A 19,227-nucleotide genomic window follows, 5' to 3' on the forward strand; every position below is an offset into this window, starting at 1 on the left:
ATATGATGCTTGGGAATTGAACAGTCCAATGGTGGGGGGGGGGGGGGGATTCTTGCTGAAACATAAAGTAGATCAACAGAAAATACATGAAAAATGCAGAACATTTGCTGGTTTCAGCTTCTTGAATGTGGGGATTGGATGCTTTTCTGTTATATACAAAAGTTTGGACACACTTTCTCATTCAATGGGACGGTGTGTCCAAACCTTTGACTGGTACTGTGTTGTTGTAAATTGAACATTTTTGGATTTTGGACTGTTGGTCAAACAAAACAAACAACTCAAACATATCACCTCATAGTCTGAGAAATCACAATTTGTTTTGCATTTTTCAGTGTTTTTCAGCGATTTTATTGACTAAACAATGATGATTTAGGGGTACAACTCACTGTTATTTTTGTTGTTTGTTTGTTTGTTTTTTTTGATTTATGTAAATAAAATAGTGAAAAATGCTCATCACAAGTTTTGTCTAAACAGCAGTTCAAACCCCAAATATATTTAATTTACAGTCATAAAAAACGGAAAGCGGCAAATTCTCACATTTAAGAAACAGGAACCAGAGTGTTTGACAGTTTTGCTTGACAAGATTGAAGGTTGAAGATTCATTTTCTGTCAATCAACTGATTGATTAATCTACTCTTTTCAACATGATTAGTAGAAAGTATAATCAAAAATAAAAATAATTGCAGCCCTAATAAAAATGATAACGTATGGCTATCTACAAGTAATACAAGTATCTACAAGCTGTCATAGAACAGGGCCTGCATTATAACTGAGGAGTTGGTGGAGTTTACAGATGCACACAAGAGAAACATCTTTCATAACTTCTGTCGGGCCAGAACAGAAAGTTTGACAGCACCACAGCCAGACCTTTGGGACAGATGCACACCTACCAACATACCGTACAGACTGTTCTTGTCTCAGCCGGCCCCTCTCTCAATAGGACAGATGTTGGAGGTGAAAAGTGTCTCTTTGTCCTCCAGCCTTCTGAGCCAGTCCTGCTCAGTCAGCTCAGCTGGCCTCTGCCTGCTCTGCTGGCTGAGCTCAGGCTGCAGGGACGCGCTCGTCCCCCCGGAGAGGCTGCAGGCTCTGCTGATGCTAAAGGAAACAAGGCTCCGGGATGTAAGGCACAGCTTGAGCTCAATTTGATGTCTTGGAACAAACACACCCGACCTTGCAGCCTGAGACAGCATTTTTGTTATTCTGCTTTTTGTTTCTTTTCACAAGTTTTTGTTTCAGTTGCCACCAGGGCTGAAAGCAGAGCAGCCATCGCACCAGACAGACAGGTGAAACATTTTCATGAAGGGCCTGAACAGTTTATTATAACTTTGCTCACTGAAGTAAATCAGCTGCTATTGCCTCACAGATGAAAACGATGACCTCTATTATATTTCAAGGAAAATTGTGTGCTTACACAATGTGTTGTATTCCCAGTAGTCATCGGTCTGCATTTAGATTTTGCACTGAATGGCACTCCTTGTAAGAACTACACATCACAAAAATATTTTTAAAATCCTACATCTCAAAACATAAAGTTCATATGACAGCAAGCATTTCTGTAGTTGTGACATCAGTCGTTGCTGTCTGCTGTTAGTAGCTCTTTCGCTGCAGTTTGTGTCAGTGTCTCCAGGCTGCACTCGGTTTGGCACTGAGTGCTGTTAAAGGGTCCTCGCGCTGCAAAGACAGGACCACGCATGCACAGTCTTGTCGCTGCCGCATCACTTGTCGCTGTGTTTCATCAGGACAACCTGCTGATGAGATGGGCCGCACTCTGTGTGTGTGTGTGTGTGTATGTGTGTGTATGTGTGTGTGGAGATGATATATTTTTTTACTCAGTCCTTGTTTCTGGATCCCAATTAGAAAGCGCAGCACTTTTTAGAGTTCCACTTACTTTTGGTCTACTAGCAGATTATTTGTCTTGGCTCCTTCCTCTGTTTGCTGTCTTGTTTCTTTGCATTTCTCCTCATTTGTACCATATTTACCTTCAGCTGAATCTACTAATGACATGAGTGTTGACATTTCATCTGTCATCCTGCCATTTAACTCATTTTTTATTCCCTTCCTGTCGCCAGGAATCACAGAAAAACATGTGATTGAGCAGGACTGAATATTAGAAAATGATACACTTATTTCTTTTTAGTTCCAGTTTGGTTTGTGTTCATAATGACTTATCACAAACAAACCAAGAGGAGAAAACATGAAGTCATGTGTGAATCATCATCATCATCAGTTTATTTATGTTCTCTGGTGTCACAAAGAGCTCACAAAAACATATGATCATGAGTATTGTTAGTCCAAACTTCAACTGGACCTTTAATATAATATCATGTATAAATAGTGACGCACAGATGCAAACAGGACAAGAAAGAAGCACCTTTAAAATAGACAGAATAGGACACCTCTCTTTTTACTCCTTTTCATTTTGTTATATGGTACAGTATATCATATAAAGCTATACATCACTTATAGCCTACCAATCAGGAAATCTCTTTCTTTACAGTTCACCATCAGCAGATGGATTTAACAATAGTGTAGCTTTTGATTCACTAATGCTAAAATCATCACACGTCCACATAATCCTGTGGTTGATCTGATTTGCTTTTACAACATAAACAAAATCTCACCAGAATCTGCTTTAAACTTGATGACTTATGATTGATGCTTTCACACCAACGTTATCAAACCAAACCAGCAGGCAAATGTATCAGATTTTGATTGCATCAAACCAAACAGGTGAGGTGTAAAAGCGCCCATAACGTGTGCTCTGTCTACAAATAGTTAATGGTAAGGAAAAATGGGAGAGTTGTTGTGTGTGTGTGTGTGTGTGTGTGTGTGTGTGTGTGTGTGTGTGTGTGTGTGTGTGTGTGTGTGTGTGTGTGTGTGTGTGTGTGTGTGTGTGTGTGTGTGTGTGTGTGTGTGTGTGTGTGTGTGTGTGTGTGTGTGTGAGTGCATTACATCCAAGCACACAGCCTTGAACTTGCCATATGTTGTAGCCCCTGTGACTCTGTATCTGGGTGTGTGCAACATTTTTTCAGACTCAGCCCATGCTAAATCACAACAAGCCCGTAAACTTACTGCCTGACTGTAACGGCTGCTGTGTGTTCACTGCTGCGTTTATTGGCGTGGGTCTATTTACCCACCCTGTCCGCTACCTGACAGAATTACACCCCTCAGCCTGTACGAAGGTTATGCTAAAATGTCCTTGTGAAAATCACTGGCAGTATGTTGAGTTATTGTGGGCTCTGCTGGGGTTTTGCACTCGTACCGCTGAATGATAAGCATTTGAAGGCATCCCACTGAAATTATAAGTCTAAATAGCATTTTTGGCTCTGCATCCTGTATCCTCTGCTTCCAGCGAGGAGATAAGTTGCAAATTTTCTTTATTATTATTTTTTTTTCCTGTCATCCTGTGTATGCGAGTGAAATCACTGGAAGATACTTTTGTCTGTGTGTGAGAGGAAGTTCTCCATCCTGTAGGCTTTTTATTATTCATGCTGTGACACTGCATGTTGTTTTTGTTCGCCTCTTCATCAGGGCTGGCAGTTTGAAGCCAATAATGCTCTTTAAATCCTGAGCAAGCTGCTGAACATAATAAAGCTTGCAGCTGTGAAGAAAGTTTGAGGAAATTTTAAGCTCCATGCACAATTTTTCAGGAGAAACATTCACCAATAGTCTATTATTTTATTCATTTACTTGTAAATATAAACCCAAGAGCCTCTAGCGTGACGATAGTGGAAGAGGAAGAAGGGAATGACAGCAGGATGAAATGAGTTTTAGATTTATAATCCCCCAGCCGTGACCCCCATTTCCTGCAACTTGACGTCCTGGGGAAATGTCACGTCAGACTTGTGTTGGCCAGATGCGATGGACAGGAGAGAGACACCTCCACACACACTAGACAAAAACACACACACACACTTCTGTCAGAGTCTCTGATTATACCAGCATTCATCCACCTGCATCTTTTTGCTTTTGTTGTGTCTCATAATAAGGGTTTGCTCGCCGTCACACACACACTCTGTCTCTAGATAAGAGCTGCAACGATTAGTCATTTAATCGATTCATTGCCAACTACTACAACTATTTTGATAATCAATCGTTTTGAGTCATTTTTTAAGAAAAAAAGTGATGATTGCAGCTTCTCAAATGTGAATATTTTCTGGTTTCTTTATTCTTCTATGACAGTATACTGAATATCTTTTCAAAACAAGACATTTGAGGCTTTGGGAAAGGGTGATCAACATTTTTCACAATCTTACGGACCAAAGAACTTATCGATTTAATCAAGAAAATAATGGACAGATTAATCTATAATGGAAGTAAACGTTAGTTGCAGCCCTTCTCCAGATGTCCGTGAATCACATCCAATTCAGATCTAATTCTTATGCCCGTGTGTAGTAATGGACACTACAGCTGCGGCTTTTTTCTCTCGTTTCTGCTAGAAATGTCATCACAGAAAATCTCCATCTGTAGGATACTCAAAGGACGGGTTTTGCTTCCAGGAAGATTAAAGAGGATTATATAATTGCACGTTATGGAGGAGGTTTGGGGCCTTGAAACGTATGAAGATGATTTCACAGAGGTTGATTTTTGCTGTTTCTAAACTGCAACAGTGCCTGCTTTGCCTGCTTAAATTCAGCTTAAGTACACATGTTCTCCAGTGTATTTAATTTTAGCGACAAGTCCTATTCAGTAACAGGAAACCAGGGTGGGTATATCAAGGTTGTTACACACTGTGATGCAGAGGATGACGCAAAACTCCCAGAAAATGACTTTTTGCATAACAAATCTTAAAATGTCGTGTATTAAAAGAGACCCTCTGCGATCGATGTGGAGTTTTCAGAGATGTGTGGGTTTGTGTAAGATATATCAATCTATTGGCAGCATCCACGATTAACACTACCCTTCTCCGACCAGTCAGTCAGACGATGTGCAACAGAAGAGTCGAAGGAACATGTTTTCTCTGCCAGTCTGTCAGTATCAGTCTGCCCCACTGTGTGGGAGCGGCCTTTGACCTGCTGCAGACAAGCGCGTAGCGATGAGGCGGAGAGCCTGCTGAGCCTGCCGCACTCCTATCATTAACATGGAGAGTCACGCTCCCCCTCTGCAGCAACCATTGTTTTCCTCCTTTTCTGTCTTTCAGAAGAGACACGCTTCATCTTCAACAGACTACATTTGCCCTGTTTAATTTTGCAACAACTGAGGTCAAGGATCTTCTAATACATCACAAATTGATGCTTTTTTTTTTTACCCCCTCTCTTCTGTTACCTTTTTCCTTTTAGAGTAGATGGTTTAAATTATGATGTATTTTTCCTGTCAGTGGAGATTTCCTCTGGCATTTATTTCAGCCCGGTAGCTGAGTGATGGTTGTTTCATTAGCCTCGCTAAGCTGACACTTCCATTTGGTGGATTTTTGCTGCAGTTGGTGTTCAAGGGAGGCAACACTTTGTGGATCACAGAGAAGGTGACGCACAGGTTACATGAGTAAAGAGACCAGGCAGCAGGGTGGCTTAACAAGGGGGTTTAAAATAAATGAGGCTTGTATCAGGTTGTATTTCCTTTTAGATTCCAGTTTTCATTTCACCTGGAATCAGAGCAGATAAGATTTTTCCTGCCAGCTTTTGTCTCATTCATAATGTGTAATGCTGTTGTTCATATTTGGGGTTTTTTTGTTTTTTTTATTAATAAGCAGAGATCCAGACTCCTTAGACTGTTACCAGAATGCTGTTTTGCCATAAAAAGGCTTTGTTATTTTGTGATATTTAGGTTTGGGGTTTTTTTTGTTTTGTTTGTTGCTTTTTTTCGTTAAATGCAAGTCATGCTTATTCAGGTTTTAATAGTCTGCCAGCTCATGAAATGCTGCAGTGTTCAGACTCATCAGATGAAAACAGGATCCACATCACTGTAGTAACACAATGTTAGTACTTCCTCATATATACATGGGTATGATTGCTTAACCTGTATGTCTCTCTGATAAAGGCTTGTGTTTTGATTGCTGCTATCTTGATTCATAAATCTGGTCAGATGGGGGGTGTTTGGTCTTGAGGAAAACTCTCAAAATGAATCCAGACACATAACACTTCTCCAATACACTACAACCAAATGTTTTCAGCTACCTTGCCTACATAAGGTTGCTTCCAATGTCTTTATATACAATCCATCAAATAAGTCGTCTTTCTAAAAATAAAAAAAAAATAGAAATGACAATAAATACAAAATATAGAAGGCAACATTACAAAAATCTCACACTAAAAAGACTTTCGCTTTGGAAGACGCCGACTTCATACGACTAGCTCAGACCACCGCAGCTTCATTAACTTCAGCTGAACCTTAAACTGTATTTTTGCACAGAATGAGGATTTTATCCCACATCTCTTCTACTGAAGTCAAAATAAGATCTCTTCAAGGCCGGCAGTATCAGGAAGAATAATTACAGTAACCTAAAACTTTTTCATCTTACATGGGCATGTGAATAAGACTAAAATAAAGAATGAAAACGTGAAGCCGTCCTTTAACACCAATATGGTGTCCTAGCAACAGGTTCAGCTTTTTCAATGAGACACTGAATTTCAAACTCAGTCTCTACCCGCTCATTCATCTTTAGTTGGGCCGAGTGCTGATTTCGAAGCACAGAGCTGCACCTTGAGCCTTTGTACATTTATACATACAAGTCTGCACTGAAGGGAGTTCATCTGCTGAACCACTTCTGTCCTAAAACCTGAATCTGCATGCACCGGTGTTGTTGGCACATGGGACCTGCATAAAACTCAGGACAGCCGTCCCAGCCAGCTCCCACAGAGTCTCGCTCCTGCCTCGGGGAGACTTGGAGGTGGCTGAACGGTGCAGGTTCTGCCAGCATGTGCCTGACTAGAGATGAGACCCAGTTTTTCTCTGAAACAGCCCAACATCTCCAGAGATTTCATTTCATCTCTTTCATATCTCACTCTCCGTCTGGCTCACTTGTTTTGTAGCTGAGGCTTTGCCGCCTTGTTCCCGAGCACAGTGAGCAGTTATGCAAATAATACAAGTTAAATCAACACGATAGGATTTTGACTTGCAAAAATATCCGTCTGCCAAATATATTAGCATTATTGTTATGTAACTGTCAGTGCTTTTGAGACATTTTTTTAAACAAAGCAGCAGTGGAGTGTCATACCGGATTAAATAAAATCTCTTAGTTTGTCTGATTGAATGTAGTTTTAATGTCACTAGTTTCTGACCTGTTTGGTGTTTGTTGTGTTGCAGAGGGAGATGAAGGAGCAGCTTGCCACCCTGCAGGACAGTGAGAAGGGACACACTGAAGCCCTGCAGCTCCTGCAGAGACAACTCACAGAGACCAAGGTACTGTAACGACAACAGTTCTCATATACAGAGCTGGATCAACAGCCAGCATTGTCTCTACAGCTGCATCTAAAGATCATTTTCATTATCGATTTTGTTTATATATCAGGAAAAATTGGCCATCACAGATTTGCAGATCCAAAATGTGACGTCTTGCTTTATCAGACCAATAGTCTAAAATATTCTGTTTATGCTGATGTAAAACAGAAGATTTTAACATTAAGCTGGGACCAGGAAATGTTTGGCATTTTTGCTGGATAAACAACTTAAGATTGAACAGTTAATCGACTAATTATCCTGTACTAATTGTTACACTGAACACTACATAGAACACTATTTTTGCTCAAGTGAGTTTTCAAGCAAAAATGCTAAATGTTGCCCTGTTCTAGCTTCTCACTTGAGATCATGTGCTGCTTTTTTGTCCTGTATGATATTAAACTGAATATCTTTTGAGTTTTAGATTCATTTTAAGATGTTACCTTGGCCTCAAGTAAAAGCCATTCTCAACTATGTTCGAACATTTACTAGATAATGGAAAATAATTGTTTGTTGCAGCCCTACTCATATGCGGTGCTACTTACACTTCTCAATGATAATTCTTGTTTTAATTCAACAAGTAATCATAGAGCAGCAATTGGCATCTGAAGTCACGCAGAACAGATTGTGTTGATATTTACAGAAACAAGACATCCTTGTTTGCATCCAAAATGAGAGCATATTACTCACTTAGTAAAATGACCAAAATGTCTCTGTGAGCAGGAAATAAAGGACCTTTCTGTTTTTAAAGGTGCAGTGTGTAGAATTTAGAGACATCTAGTGGAACGGACTTGGCATAAATATATAATATTCATAAGTATGTTTTAATTTGTGTACAATCCCATGAAAATAAGAATCTTATCTTATGTATGTCTACATAGGGAGCAGGTCCTCTTTCACAGAGCCCGCCATGTTGCACCGCCATATCTCTACAGTAGCTTTGAACAGACAAACCAAACACTGGCCTTTCACGTTTTTCATGAGATTTGCACCCACCTATAAGTTTTCCTACATGCTTGGAGGGTGAGGAAATTGGTTTTCAGTTGGTTGCAACCTGCAACCTCACCGCTAGATGCTAATAAATTCTACATACTGGTCCTTTAACGTGTGCTGTCTTTCACTCACTAATTATCCATCTTCCTCCCTAACTGATTTGGATTGACAGTTAAATTCCGACACTTAAATTGGTTTATTGAGCATCTCTTTAATCTCAACACCTTGTTTTAATTAGCGAACCATGAGCATCCAGTCAATATGTCAGTCCCCATACACACACACACACACAGGCACACACACACACACGCCTCTCTCTTCTCTCTCCTGTAGTGACATTGAAGCTATTGAGCAGGGGAGGGTCTCTGGCAGAGACAGTGTCGCAGCCGTCAGCATTACTTGTCATTTCGGGAGCACATTCTTCTCTCCTGTTTTTGTACCTGCTGTCCGACGTCAGGGCATCACTCATCTTCCCGTCCAAGTTCTGCACTGCAGGACCCTGCGCTGCCAGAGAGAGCCAGGCCCCATCCATTTCAGTCCATCCATCGACTCACTCTTAACTGCATGAGGCAGGCCTCTCAGCCGCCCCCACTCCTCACTGGAAATGAGCTGATCTCATTAGATTTACATCCATTTGCACAGAGTGCTCTGCCTGGAAGAGGGCCACACTGTGACCACATTGATCTCTGATGCATTTAGGTGGTTGACAATGAAAAGTCTCCCTGCGTCTCTTCTTCGTCCTGCTAAATTCGAGGTTGTTTGTTCTTTGCTTTTTCTCCTCCGTTGTAGTTAACATCAGTCTGAGCTGCGTGTAGAAAGATTGAGGAGGAAACCCTGCAGCAACCCAGCGCTCGTTTTAGTCGAATGTCCCTGCCTTGCACTCCAATTTAAGTCTTTGGCTCATGTGTGCTCGGGAGGATCTTCATCGGTAGGATAGACATTGTGTACTATTCATATACCCACCAGGGATACGCTTGATAATCACATGCTTCCCTGAAAGGTAGCCAGTCTCCTGTCTCCAAGGGCTGCAGACACCCTTTCAGTGCCACCACAGCCTGCTGGGCCAAAGCAGCGGGCATGTCTGTGAGACTGATCGCTGGGCTGCTGCAGTCCTCCTCCTCCTCCTCCTCCTCCTCCTCCTCCTCCTCCTCCTCCTTCATACCATCAGTTCTCAACTCTTAACTAGGTAGGAGGGCTGAGATACAGCCCACCTTAATGTCATAGCTCTCATGCTTGCAGAGAAATAGTCATCTTAATAGGTTCCCACAGGCACAGAGAGAATACCTGCCCCTGGTCTGAGAAAGAGCAGCAGACACAGGCCTGCTGTTTGAAGGGGATTGATTGAGTTTTTAGGCAAGTGTAATTAAAGCTCAGATCACAGTTCCCAAATCCAACTCCTTCTCCTAAGATCAGAGGAGTGGTTGATATTCACAAGAGGAAACTAGGCTTATTTCATCAAAGGTTCATACAAATAAGTTTCATTTGAAAGTCTTATTTAGATCTAGTTCACTTTGATTCAGTAGTCATTAATTTTCTCTTGTTCTGAGTTGGTCTTTGATGGGCAGCTGTTGGGATTTCTTTTGAAACTGTGTACAAACACAAGTTAAACTTTTGAGTAAAACGATGACTGTTAAGGATGGACGACAGAACATTTGAACAAAATGCTGAATGAAGTCCAGCCTTTGCATCCTTCAGAGGCTTCAAATTAAGAGGCTCCGGCTCCTCTTGCAGGGTTTTCACATAAAACCTCTTTGTTCTGTCTCTCTGACACTCAGACTGCTAACACTCAGATGATTCATTCTCTTTGATATCCAGCTTCCCATTTTTCTTTTCTCGGCTACAAATCTGTTTCTTCAACTCCCCCCCCCCCCCCCCCCCCCGTCTCTTCAGCTGCCAGTCTGCTGTCCCCCGCAAGCTGCTCGGCTCTGTCTGTATTGGCTTCAGCTTTTCTGGCTGTACGTTGGTCTCGTAATCAACAGACTTCCCACAGAGGACGTCCCTCGCGACCCCCTCCTGGTCATCTTTTTAGGCAGTTTCTTGTTTGTTTTCACTCACTATAGAAGTGTTAAAACTACTTTATTTTTTCTGTAGAAGGTTGTACACACACTGTTCTCAGAGAGCCACATAAAATCAATACGAGCTGAATCAATGAATGATTGTTAATGTAATATTAACACAATTTAGAGCACTTTGTAAGCCCTTGAATTACTGACCCTTACCTAATTAAGAGTCAGGCTACTGTGACTGAAACACTCAACGAACCCAGATGAGTAAAATACTTGCAGTCCTGTAATGGCACTAATAAAAAACCCAAAAGAGGATGGTTTGGTTTTATCTTTTGCCTCTATTTTCCAGTCCTCAGCCAAGAGCCTGCGTGCAACCATCGGCGACGCATTTGAGCGCCTCCACCGCTTCCTGCGCGAGCGCCAGAAGAGCATGCTGGAAGAGCTGGAGATGGATACGGCCCGCAAGCTGGCCGACATCGAGCACAAGATCCAACGCTACAGCCAGCAGCTGCGCGACGTCAAGGAGGGCATCCAGATCCTGCAGGAGCGCCTCAACGAGACAGGGCGCCACGACTTCCTGGAAGGAGTAGCTGTCACATCGGAGAGGTGCTTCACCTGCCCTGAGTTTGCAAAAACAGCCTTAGTATCATCTCTGCAAGAAAGAGAATGTGGTTGAAAGTAATTCAAGAAGGATCAGATTTAATCAGCTTTCAAAGTCTCATGTCAACACTTAAACTGTGTTATCAATTGCATTAACATTGTTGCCACGGTGATACACTCAAAATGTGTATTCTTGCTTTTGCTCAGTAAGGCTGCTGAAAATTTGGAGGAAGTACAGATTTGAGCAACAGCATTAGCTAATCCCTGAACAGATGGTGTATTAGTCCTGAAATAAACCAGCTGCAGTGTTTAATCTGGGAGGGTACTTGAGGACGATTTAATTGAACAGTTTAATATCTTAGAGCAGCTTAATGAGGTTGAATAAAAAGCTAGCGAGAGTGACGGATTCAAACATCACAAATCCTTGACTTCATATCACAATATCAATAGTGCTAAAATAGTTTTATTAGTATTATTTGATCTAATCTAAGGGTGGATGGTATAGCTTCCTAACAGAAGTTAGTTAGAAAAAGCTTATCTTAACACAGTATTAATTACTGATGCATTGAGAGGATTTTTTTGACAAATGAAAAATATAGTTTTGCAGACAAATGTTTACACAAATAAAGGCAGTGTTATTATATTATTTCAAACCAGCTCTATAGATAGGGTCCATAAATTGTATCTGTACAGGAAAAGACGGTTAATGTGAGTCACTACATTGCACTGACCACAATGCAGGACCGTAATCTAAGTCTTGTGTCACAGCAGTAGCATCCATAACAACACGCAGGTGGGCGACAAATTATGGAAAAAATCGGAATAAATGAGCGGAGAAACATAAAGAACTCTGATGCTTCCATACAGGTAACAAGGTGTCTCTGGATGGTTTGAGTCACAATCTACAGTCTTTCAACCCGACTGAACAGGAGATTTTGGACCAAAATGTTAAACAGCACTTTATTTTTTTCATTTATTTATTAGAGATAACACACATCAATTAACATTGATATGATGTAAATGTGTCACATCTTGCCAAGAGGCTAATTGTCATCAGCAGTACCTTGGTAGGTGGATGTCATAGATTAGAAGAAACAAACAAGTCTGACTGTATAAAAAGCAGATAAAACAACATCAAAGCAAAAAAAGAGGGAATATCTTTTAGACGAATGGTGTTCTTCTATCCACAGACATGTACATTCTTTGCCAAGGAGCACTGAAATTGTTGTGGAGGCTCATGGTGGCTCAACACCTTAATAAAACACTTTATATTGGGCATCACACATTTGTATATCTTCCAGTTTGAGGGGATACAATAAGGTGGACTGTGATGGTTTCAAGAGTTGATCTTATGTCGTGCTTTGGCATGAGAAAGCTCCTGCAAATCATAATAAAACATAACAACCACAAGCAAAATGGGCCCTAAAAGTTTCCCTTGTGAGACAGTACACTACAAGTAGCTTGATGCTACAGAGCAAAGTCCCTTTTTTCAACATATTGTTCTGTGCTTTTGCGGATTTCAGTGCTGTAACCAACCCACTAAATATCTTGAACTTTGGACTACATGAAGAAGTGCACTGAGTGATTCATGTGGAGGTGCATATTGTTATCATATCATAATGGCATTAGAGCTTTGACCTCCTCTCACTGATAGTCATCTCTGTACTGGAGATTTATGAAGCAGTTTGTCAGTTGTCCAATGCCGATAACAGCACATTTCCAAGACACAAATCAGATAAATGACTCAAAGCATCGACATGGTGGGTTGAACAAGGCTCAGCATTATTTGGGTGGAAAGCAGCAAATTGGATTTAGCCTGTTATTGATCTGTTTTTCTGTCCCAGGATTAAAGGGAAGATACATGAGACCAATCTGACGTATGAAGACTTCCCGACATCCAAGTACATGGGGCCCTTACAGTACACGATATGGAAGTCGCTCTTCCAGGATATTTCTCCAGGTATGTGTGAACGATTATTACCGAAACGTGAGCCGTGTAACACTCAAACATGAGGGTTAACAAACATACAGCGTGGAATCTATTCTAAGGTGAACAATGACTACTTGTTCCTTTAGATAGAGCAGAGTCAGGAAAGAGCTTTTTATATTTTCTGGGATAAATTTAGGTGAAAGGACAGCGATATGTCCGGTGTTTGTCACAATCGAGTCAAAATAGACCGATTATCTAATTTTCCTTCAGTTGCAGACTGTTTGATTCAGAAATACACAGTGCAGGAACTAATCCTGACCAGCATTAAAATTGTCTGTCTGTATGCTTTGAGCTTTTTTTTTTTTTTCCCCCCCTCTGTTAATGAGAAATGGTGGTCAGACCTGGAGGGCGGTGATGTCCTTCTGCATTTGACAGTGCTGAGAGGCGCTCTACTCCCTCTGCCTACAGCCATCACTCACTCACAGGAGATTATTTAAAATAATGTGCCGAGGATTTTTTTTTTTTTTTTTTTTTTTTTACTCAATCAATTCTCCCATTCCAGCTGGCTGCTGAGGGGAGGCCAGGCAGTTTTTTGGCCTCCCTTGACTGGCTGCCAAATGGAACAATTGGTTACAATCCATCACCAGTGGTTGCCAGAGACGGGGACAAAGACATTCCTCCCATCATCCCTCATCCCTCGCTGTCACTGATGGGTTAGTGGGAATAACTACCAGACGATGTGCTTTCCCCCCCCCCCTGCCTCCTCCTCTCACTCTCTCTCTCTCGTTCAGCAGGAAAAATGGTTCCTCCGCTGATGTTTGTGTTCTTGCATGTTTCTCTGCATGACACAAAGAGGCGCTCGGGTTATGAAATTTTAATGAGTTGATTGTAACAAACACTGGAGATGTCATTGAGTGAAGCAGGCGTTGTCCTGTCTGCTAGCCGCCCACCAGACGTTTCACCTCCATTTATCCCAGCAGATATAAATACAGAGGAACTGGGGGGAAAAAAAGCCTTTCCTACTCTTTCCTGCATCTGCTTTATGTAAAAAAGAGCAAAGGGAACAAGCAGTTATTGTTCAGCCTGTCATGGTTCCCTAAAAACTGAATGCTTTCAGCAGACTTGGGTGCAGAGCCTCCCTCCCTAAAACCGCATAACTGCAAACTGAGAATCAGCCTCCCACCAGCCTGGAGCCTGTGGAGCGAGCTGGAGCAGCTCCTCCCGCCGTCGCTATAATTACCGCCTCACTGTACTGTTTGCACCGTTCGTATGGTATTGCTCAAACTGAGCCACCTTATCAGACTCCAGAGAGCACTTGACTTTGAAGACACTGCTTTATGCATGAAGGTAAAAACAGATTATAAAAAATGTATCGTGCTCTACTCGCAGTCGCACAACTTCTCGTTTCCTGAAATAAGAGTGGAGCAGCAGTTGGGTGCGCCGTTTAATAACAAGCCATCAGTCATCTTTTACCACAGGGCACGGCTTTGATCACTTTACTCTAACTCTGGCAGTAGTGATACATATATATACACTGAAATGTTTCCACTAGTCTGTTGGTCTAAAAGACTCACTTCACCCAAAATACAAAACACATTTCATATAACACTTACCTCTAGTGCTTTCTTGACATACTCATAGTTTTGGTTTTATTTGTCCAGGTTTCAGGATATCTGATATATATCTTTAACCCCACACACGGAGGTGAATGGAAATTTGTTTGTGGTACTCACAGCATTTAAAAATTACATTTTAATTTTTCAATAAAACAGAAACATCTCTTATCTTGTTGTATCTTATAAGATATAAGGCCTTCTCATCTTATTTTATATATAACAGTGTCCTCTTTACTCTTGATAACACACAGTAGTTATATTTCATTGGTAGAAAGTAGTTACAATTAAAACTGTCCACAGTGAGATAACAGAACATGGTTTATGGAGAGATTTGAAGTTGATTTTAAGTTTTTTTCATGATGTCCCTGCACATTCATGTAATCACTACTTGCTCTCTCCCCACTTTTCCCTTTCTTTGTCTCTAATATCAAAATATATATATAATATAATGTCAGTTTTGAAAATGCCACAAAAAAAAAAAATCTTTTAAAAATATAATTTTTCAAGGCTTTGAGCTCCACAAATGTAATTCCATCCACCTCTGCTGTGTCATGGTGGAGGCAAAAATCTCATCTAATCTCGATCTATATATCACAACCTGAGCAGATAAAATCAAAACCATCCTTTTAAGCTTTTCACATGAACTCCTGGTCAAAATGTAAAATCTTCATCAGTACAAATTTTCTGTCAGACTGCCTGTGATTTTTTGTGATTGTTTGTTTATTTTCCCATGGGAGCATTTCAGAGATCAGAGGAGTGTACTACAAAGCAAGTTCAACATACCCAAGCTCTCTTTGTGTGAGCTGGCTCAACAAACCCTAAACTCGTGATCAGAGATAACTGGTATCACAACGGTAGTTATGAACTTTCTTTGTTAACTCAGGCTTTCTGCTTCAGGCTCTGCGCATGTCCCCATAAAACGAGGCGTTTGGTGTGTCATTTGACTCTTTTTTCCGCACAAAATCGACCGATCGCGTGCCGGCTACTTCAGTCAGGAGGAACAGATCATTATGATGGACAGATATGATGAATAATAATACGTTATCACAGCAAAAAGCAACACTGTTGCTGCAAATAAGGCGAGAGAGGAATGCTGGCAGAAAATAACTGATTGTGTAAATTTGTTAATTAAAAAACTAATTCATAATTAGTTAATATACTTATTTTACCACTCAATGCTCTCTTCATGCCTCCCACATCCAGAGCTCTTAAACTTGATGTAGCAGATTTAAACATTATATTCAAGAGGTGCATTCAGGTCTGACTCTGTCCCATAATGAAGGATAAGTGGAGATCACTTTAGATTCTGGCCAAATCAAAGTGAAATTAATAGTATAGATTGAATATTATCTGTGATAAATACCAATAGACGATTCAATTTATTTATTTATTCATTTTTTTGTTCAAAGTATTTTTTCATTAGTTTTTTATTAATTTGAAACAGTTTGATATATTGTAACAAAATCCCATCCCACAAGTAACCCTAACCTCAAATTACAAATTTACAATACGACATATCAAATCAATGGTAAGTATGATAAAAGACTAATCAATTTTCTAATCGGTGTTCTAATAGCTGCGTACCAGGTAGTTAGTAAAAGCGCAGCACTTTTTATTGCCAATTTAAGCTGAAACTCGGAAAATAACCTGCTCGGGACCAGGTTAAGTTTGCAGTATAAATTACCATGGTGATGTAGCCAGGTTAAAAGAGAGCCACCTTTCGTGACATTGAAAACCCTGGCTTTAGGCTCAACACACCTCGCTAACCCACTAATCTCACTTCGTAGTACAACCCTCTGGTCATTACTTTGACCTGCTTCTCCTGTAAAGTGTCTGAACAGTCTGGATGTATTTACTTACTGCGTCTGCCTCAGCATAAAACTGTTCAAGCAGCATCTGCAGCACTAAAGAAAAATGAGGCGCTGAGAATGACACTGCAGTCCTTGCTGCTCTGTTTGTCCCGACTCAGTCATAACACATTGATGTGTTTGTTTTTTTTTGTTTTCTCTTATATTCATATATATGATCGGCCTGTTTATCTAGGCTGGCAGTTGTCTCTCCGCTATATTAAATCTAAAATTGAAATTAATTTGTCTCTATGCTAAACTCAGCTCATCTGTATTCTTCCTCAGTGCCAGCGGCGTTGACTCTCGACCCCATCACAGCCCACCAAAGACTGATCCTCTCAGATGACTGTACCATCGTGGCTTACGGGAATCTCCACCCGCAGCCGCTGCAGGACTCCCCGCGCCGCTTTGACGTGGAGGTGTCCGTTCTGGGCGCAGAGGGCTTTGTGTCGGGCGTCCATTACTGGGAGGTGATGGTGTCAGAGAAGACCCAGTGGATGATCGGTGTGGCCAGCGAGACAGTCAGTCGCAAGGGCAGCATCCAGATCCAGCCAAGCCGCGGCTTCTACTGCATTGTTATGCACGACGGGAACCAGTACAGCGCCTGCACCGAGCCCTGGACCCGTCTCAACGTCAAGAGCAAGCTGGAGAAGGTGGGGGTGTACCTGGACTACCCCAAAGGCCTGCTCATCTTCTACAACGCAGACGACATGTCCTGGCTCTACACCTACAGGGAGAAATTCCCCACCAAGGTCTTCCCCTACTTCAGTCCCGGCCAGAGTCACGCCAACGGCAAGAACGTGCAGCCGCTGCGAATCAACACTGTACGCCTTTAAGAGCTACACACACATCTGTGGTCGCGTTTGTCCTGACAGATGAATCCATCAAAGGTGAATTCACAGGACTTCTGTAGGTTTCAAAAGATGTTCAAGAAAATCAATTTAAAATGTTCAATAGGGTGTTTGAAATGTTTATTTCTTTCAGTTCGGTGTTAAGAATTGTGCTTGATGTTGCTCTTAAAACCTGCGCTGTTATTTTTTCGTGACTTGAAACGGCCACACGATAACGGCCTGCACTTGAGCCTCATTCCTCATCTTTCACTGAAAAGATGACACTAAATGGAGTCAGATGGACCCCTGGGCTCCTCTGGGGTCTGTGGCAGTGATGTAAAAAAAATAAATAAATAAATAAGTGGTTCCCTTCTCCAGAAGTGACTGTCCCAGGCCCACCTTGCACACTCCCAGGGGGGCACCGCTCTCTTTGTGCTCAATAAAGCCCATCTGGCCCTCCAAGTATACCCATGCAGTGGCCAAAAGTGTTTATCACAAAATGCTTTTGGGATCAAATAAAACTTCTTTTTTTTTTTTACAATGGCAAAAAAAAGAGAACAAAACAAACAAAATATAATCACCTCACCCTTCCTTTGCCACTGTACATCTTTGCATTTGTATGTTTGTTGTCCGTGTTGTCCATTTTAAAAGAAACTCGGGGCAGTGCCCTTGCTGTTGTACAGTGTGATTTCCGGTATGTGCAGTATGAAATGATGCAAACTGGGGTCAAATTGGGAGCATCTACGAAATGATTCCTGGTGTTTCGTCGTAACTTGCACAGATTTGCAGGGTCCTGTTTCACGAAGCAGTTCTATGAAATCATCTGTAAAATCTGCTTTGTGAAACAGATTTAAATGTGAAGATAAAAACTACCAGAAGGTTTAGACAGTCAGGACAGTATTTTACATATCTCTGATTGGATGATCTGAATTGCCCATCAGAAGTAAGTCCCATGCAGGTTAACACAAATTCAGCGATTTGACCTCAGTTTGCGGCGTTGCAGACCTCAGTGGGGTCTTGCTTCAGCAGAGACATTTCTGTTTGGATATTCAGAAGGAGATTCATGTGAGGTGGTGTTGGGTTACTGGTGGTGGTAATAGTTAAAATGACTTATGACGATGATAACTATGACACTTTTAATGATTATAATGATGATTGTGTCTTTTGATGATGGCCGCTGTGCATCCATCATTGTGTGAACACACTCTAGTGTGCTGGAGGTTTGTGGGAAATGTTGTAATGTACAATAAATTACTGCTAAATCAGCCAGTCTCTTTGACTTTGTCCTGGTTCGGATGTGGATCAACACCGATGTTGTAGCTAGGACTGCAATTGGAGATTATTTTGATAGGTGACTAATCTGGCCATCATTTCCTATGATTAATTGTTTAGACTACAAATTGAATGAAAATTGCCCGTCGCATGCATCCAGAAACTAGTGTCACACCTTCAAATTGGTTGTTTTGTTTGACTAACAGTCCACACCCCCAAAATATTAAATTTACAATCATACAAAACAGACAAGCAGCAGTTGTTCACATCTGAGAAGCTGGAACTAGAGAATATTTGGCATTTCAGCATAATAAATTACTTAAATTATTTATGACTCATGAAAATTGTTGATAAATCTTCTGTCAGTCGACTAATTGGCTCATCAGTTAATTGTTTCAGCTCTAATTGTGTTTGGTACATAAACTTTCTCTCATCATTGCTATGTTTTTGTGAAATGCTGGAGAGTTTTACCCCTTCAAGCTTGTAAAATCTACTCAAAATGCAATCTGAGAAGGTAACAAGACTGACGGTCTACATGGCAACATCGTGATGTTTAAGTCAAGTCTATTTTTATTTATATAGCCCAATATCATAAGTTACAAATTTGCCTCAGGGGGCTTTACAATCTGTACAGCAATACAACATCCTCTATCTTTAGATCCTTGATTAGACTAAGAAAAAACTTTTAAAAAAAACCTTTAATGGCGGAAAAATGGAAGAAAACTCAGGAAGAGCAACAGAGCAGATCCCTCTCCCAGG

At 41.1% G+C, this 19,227-nt stretch overlaps 1 protein-coding gene across 1 annotated transcript in view; it reads left to right on the forward strand.

The window, feature by feature from the left end:
- The window catches only part of trim62.1 (tripartite motif containing 62, tandem duplicate 1), a 35,559-nt gene extending 17,098 nt beyond the window's left edge, over positions 1–18,461 (forward strand). Inside the window, exons 3-6 of the mRNA XM_044348056.1 lie at positions 7,243–7,338; positions 10,723–10,979; positions 12,818–12,933; positions 16,652–18,461. Coding sequence (XP_044203991.1) covers positions 7,243–7,338; positions 10,723–10,979; positions 12,818–12,933; positions 16,652–17,202 — 1,020 coding nt within the window. The 3' untranslated portion in view covers positions 17,203–18,461. The remainder of the gene's footprint in view (positions 1–7,242; positions 7,339–10,722; positions 10,980–12,817; positions 12,934–16,651) is intronic.
- Positions 18,462–19,227: the final 766 nt, after the last annotated feature.

The sequence above is a fragment of the Thunnus albacares genome, chromosome 4, assembly GCF_914725855.1.
Source record: "Thunnus albacares chromosome 4, fThuAlb1.1, whole genome shotgun sequence".
In the NCBI taxonomy this organism is placed as follows: Eukaryota; Metazoa; Chordata; class Actinopteri; order Scombriformes; family Scombridae; genus Thunnus; species Thunnus albacares.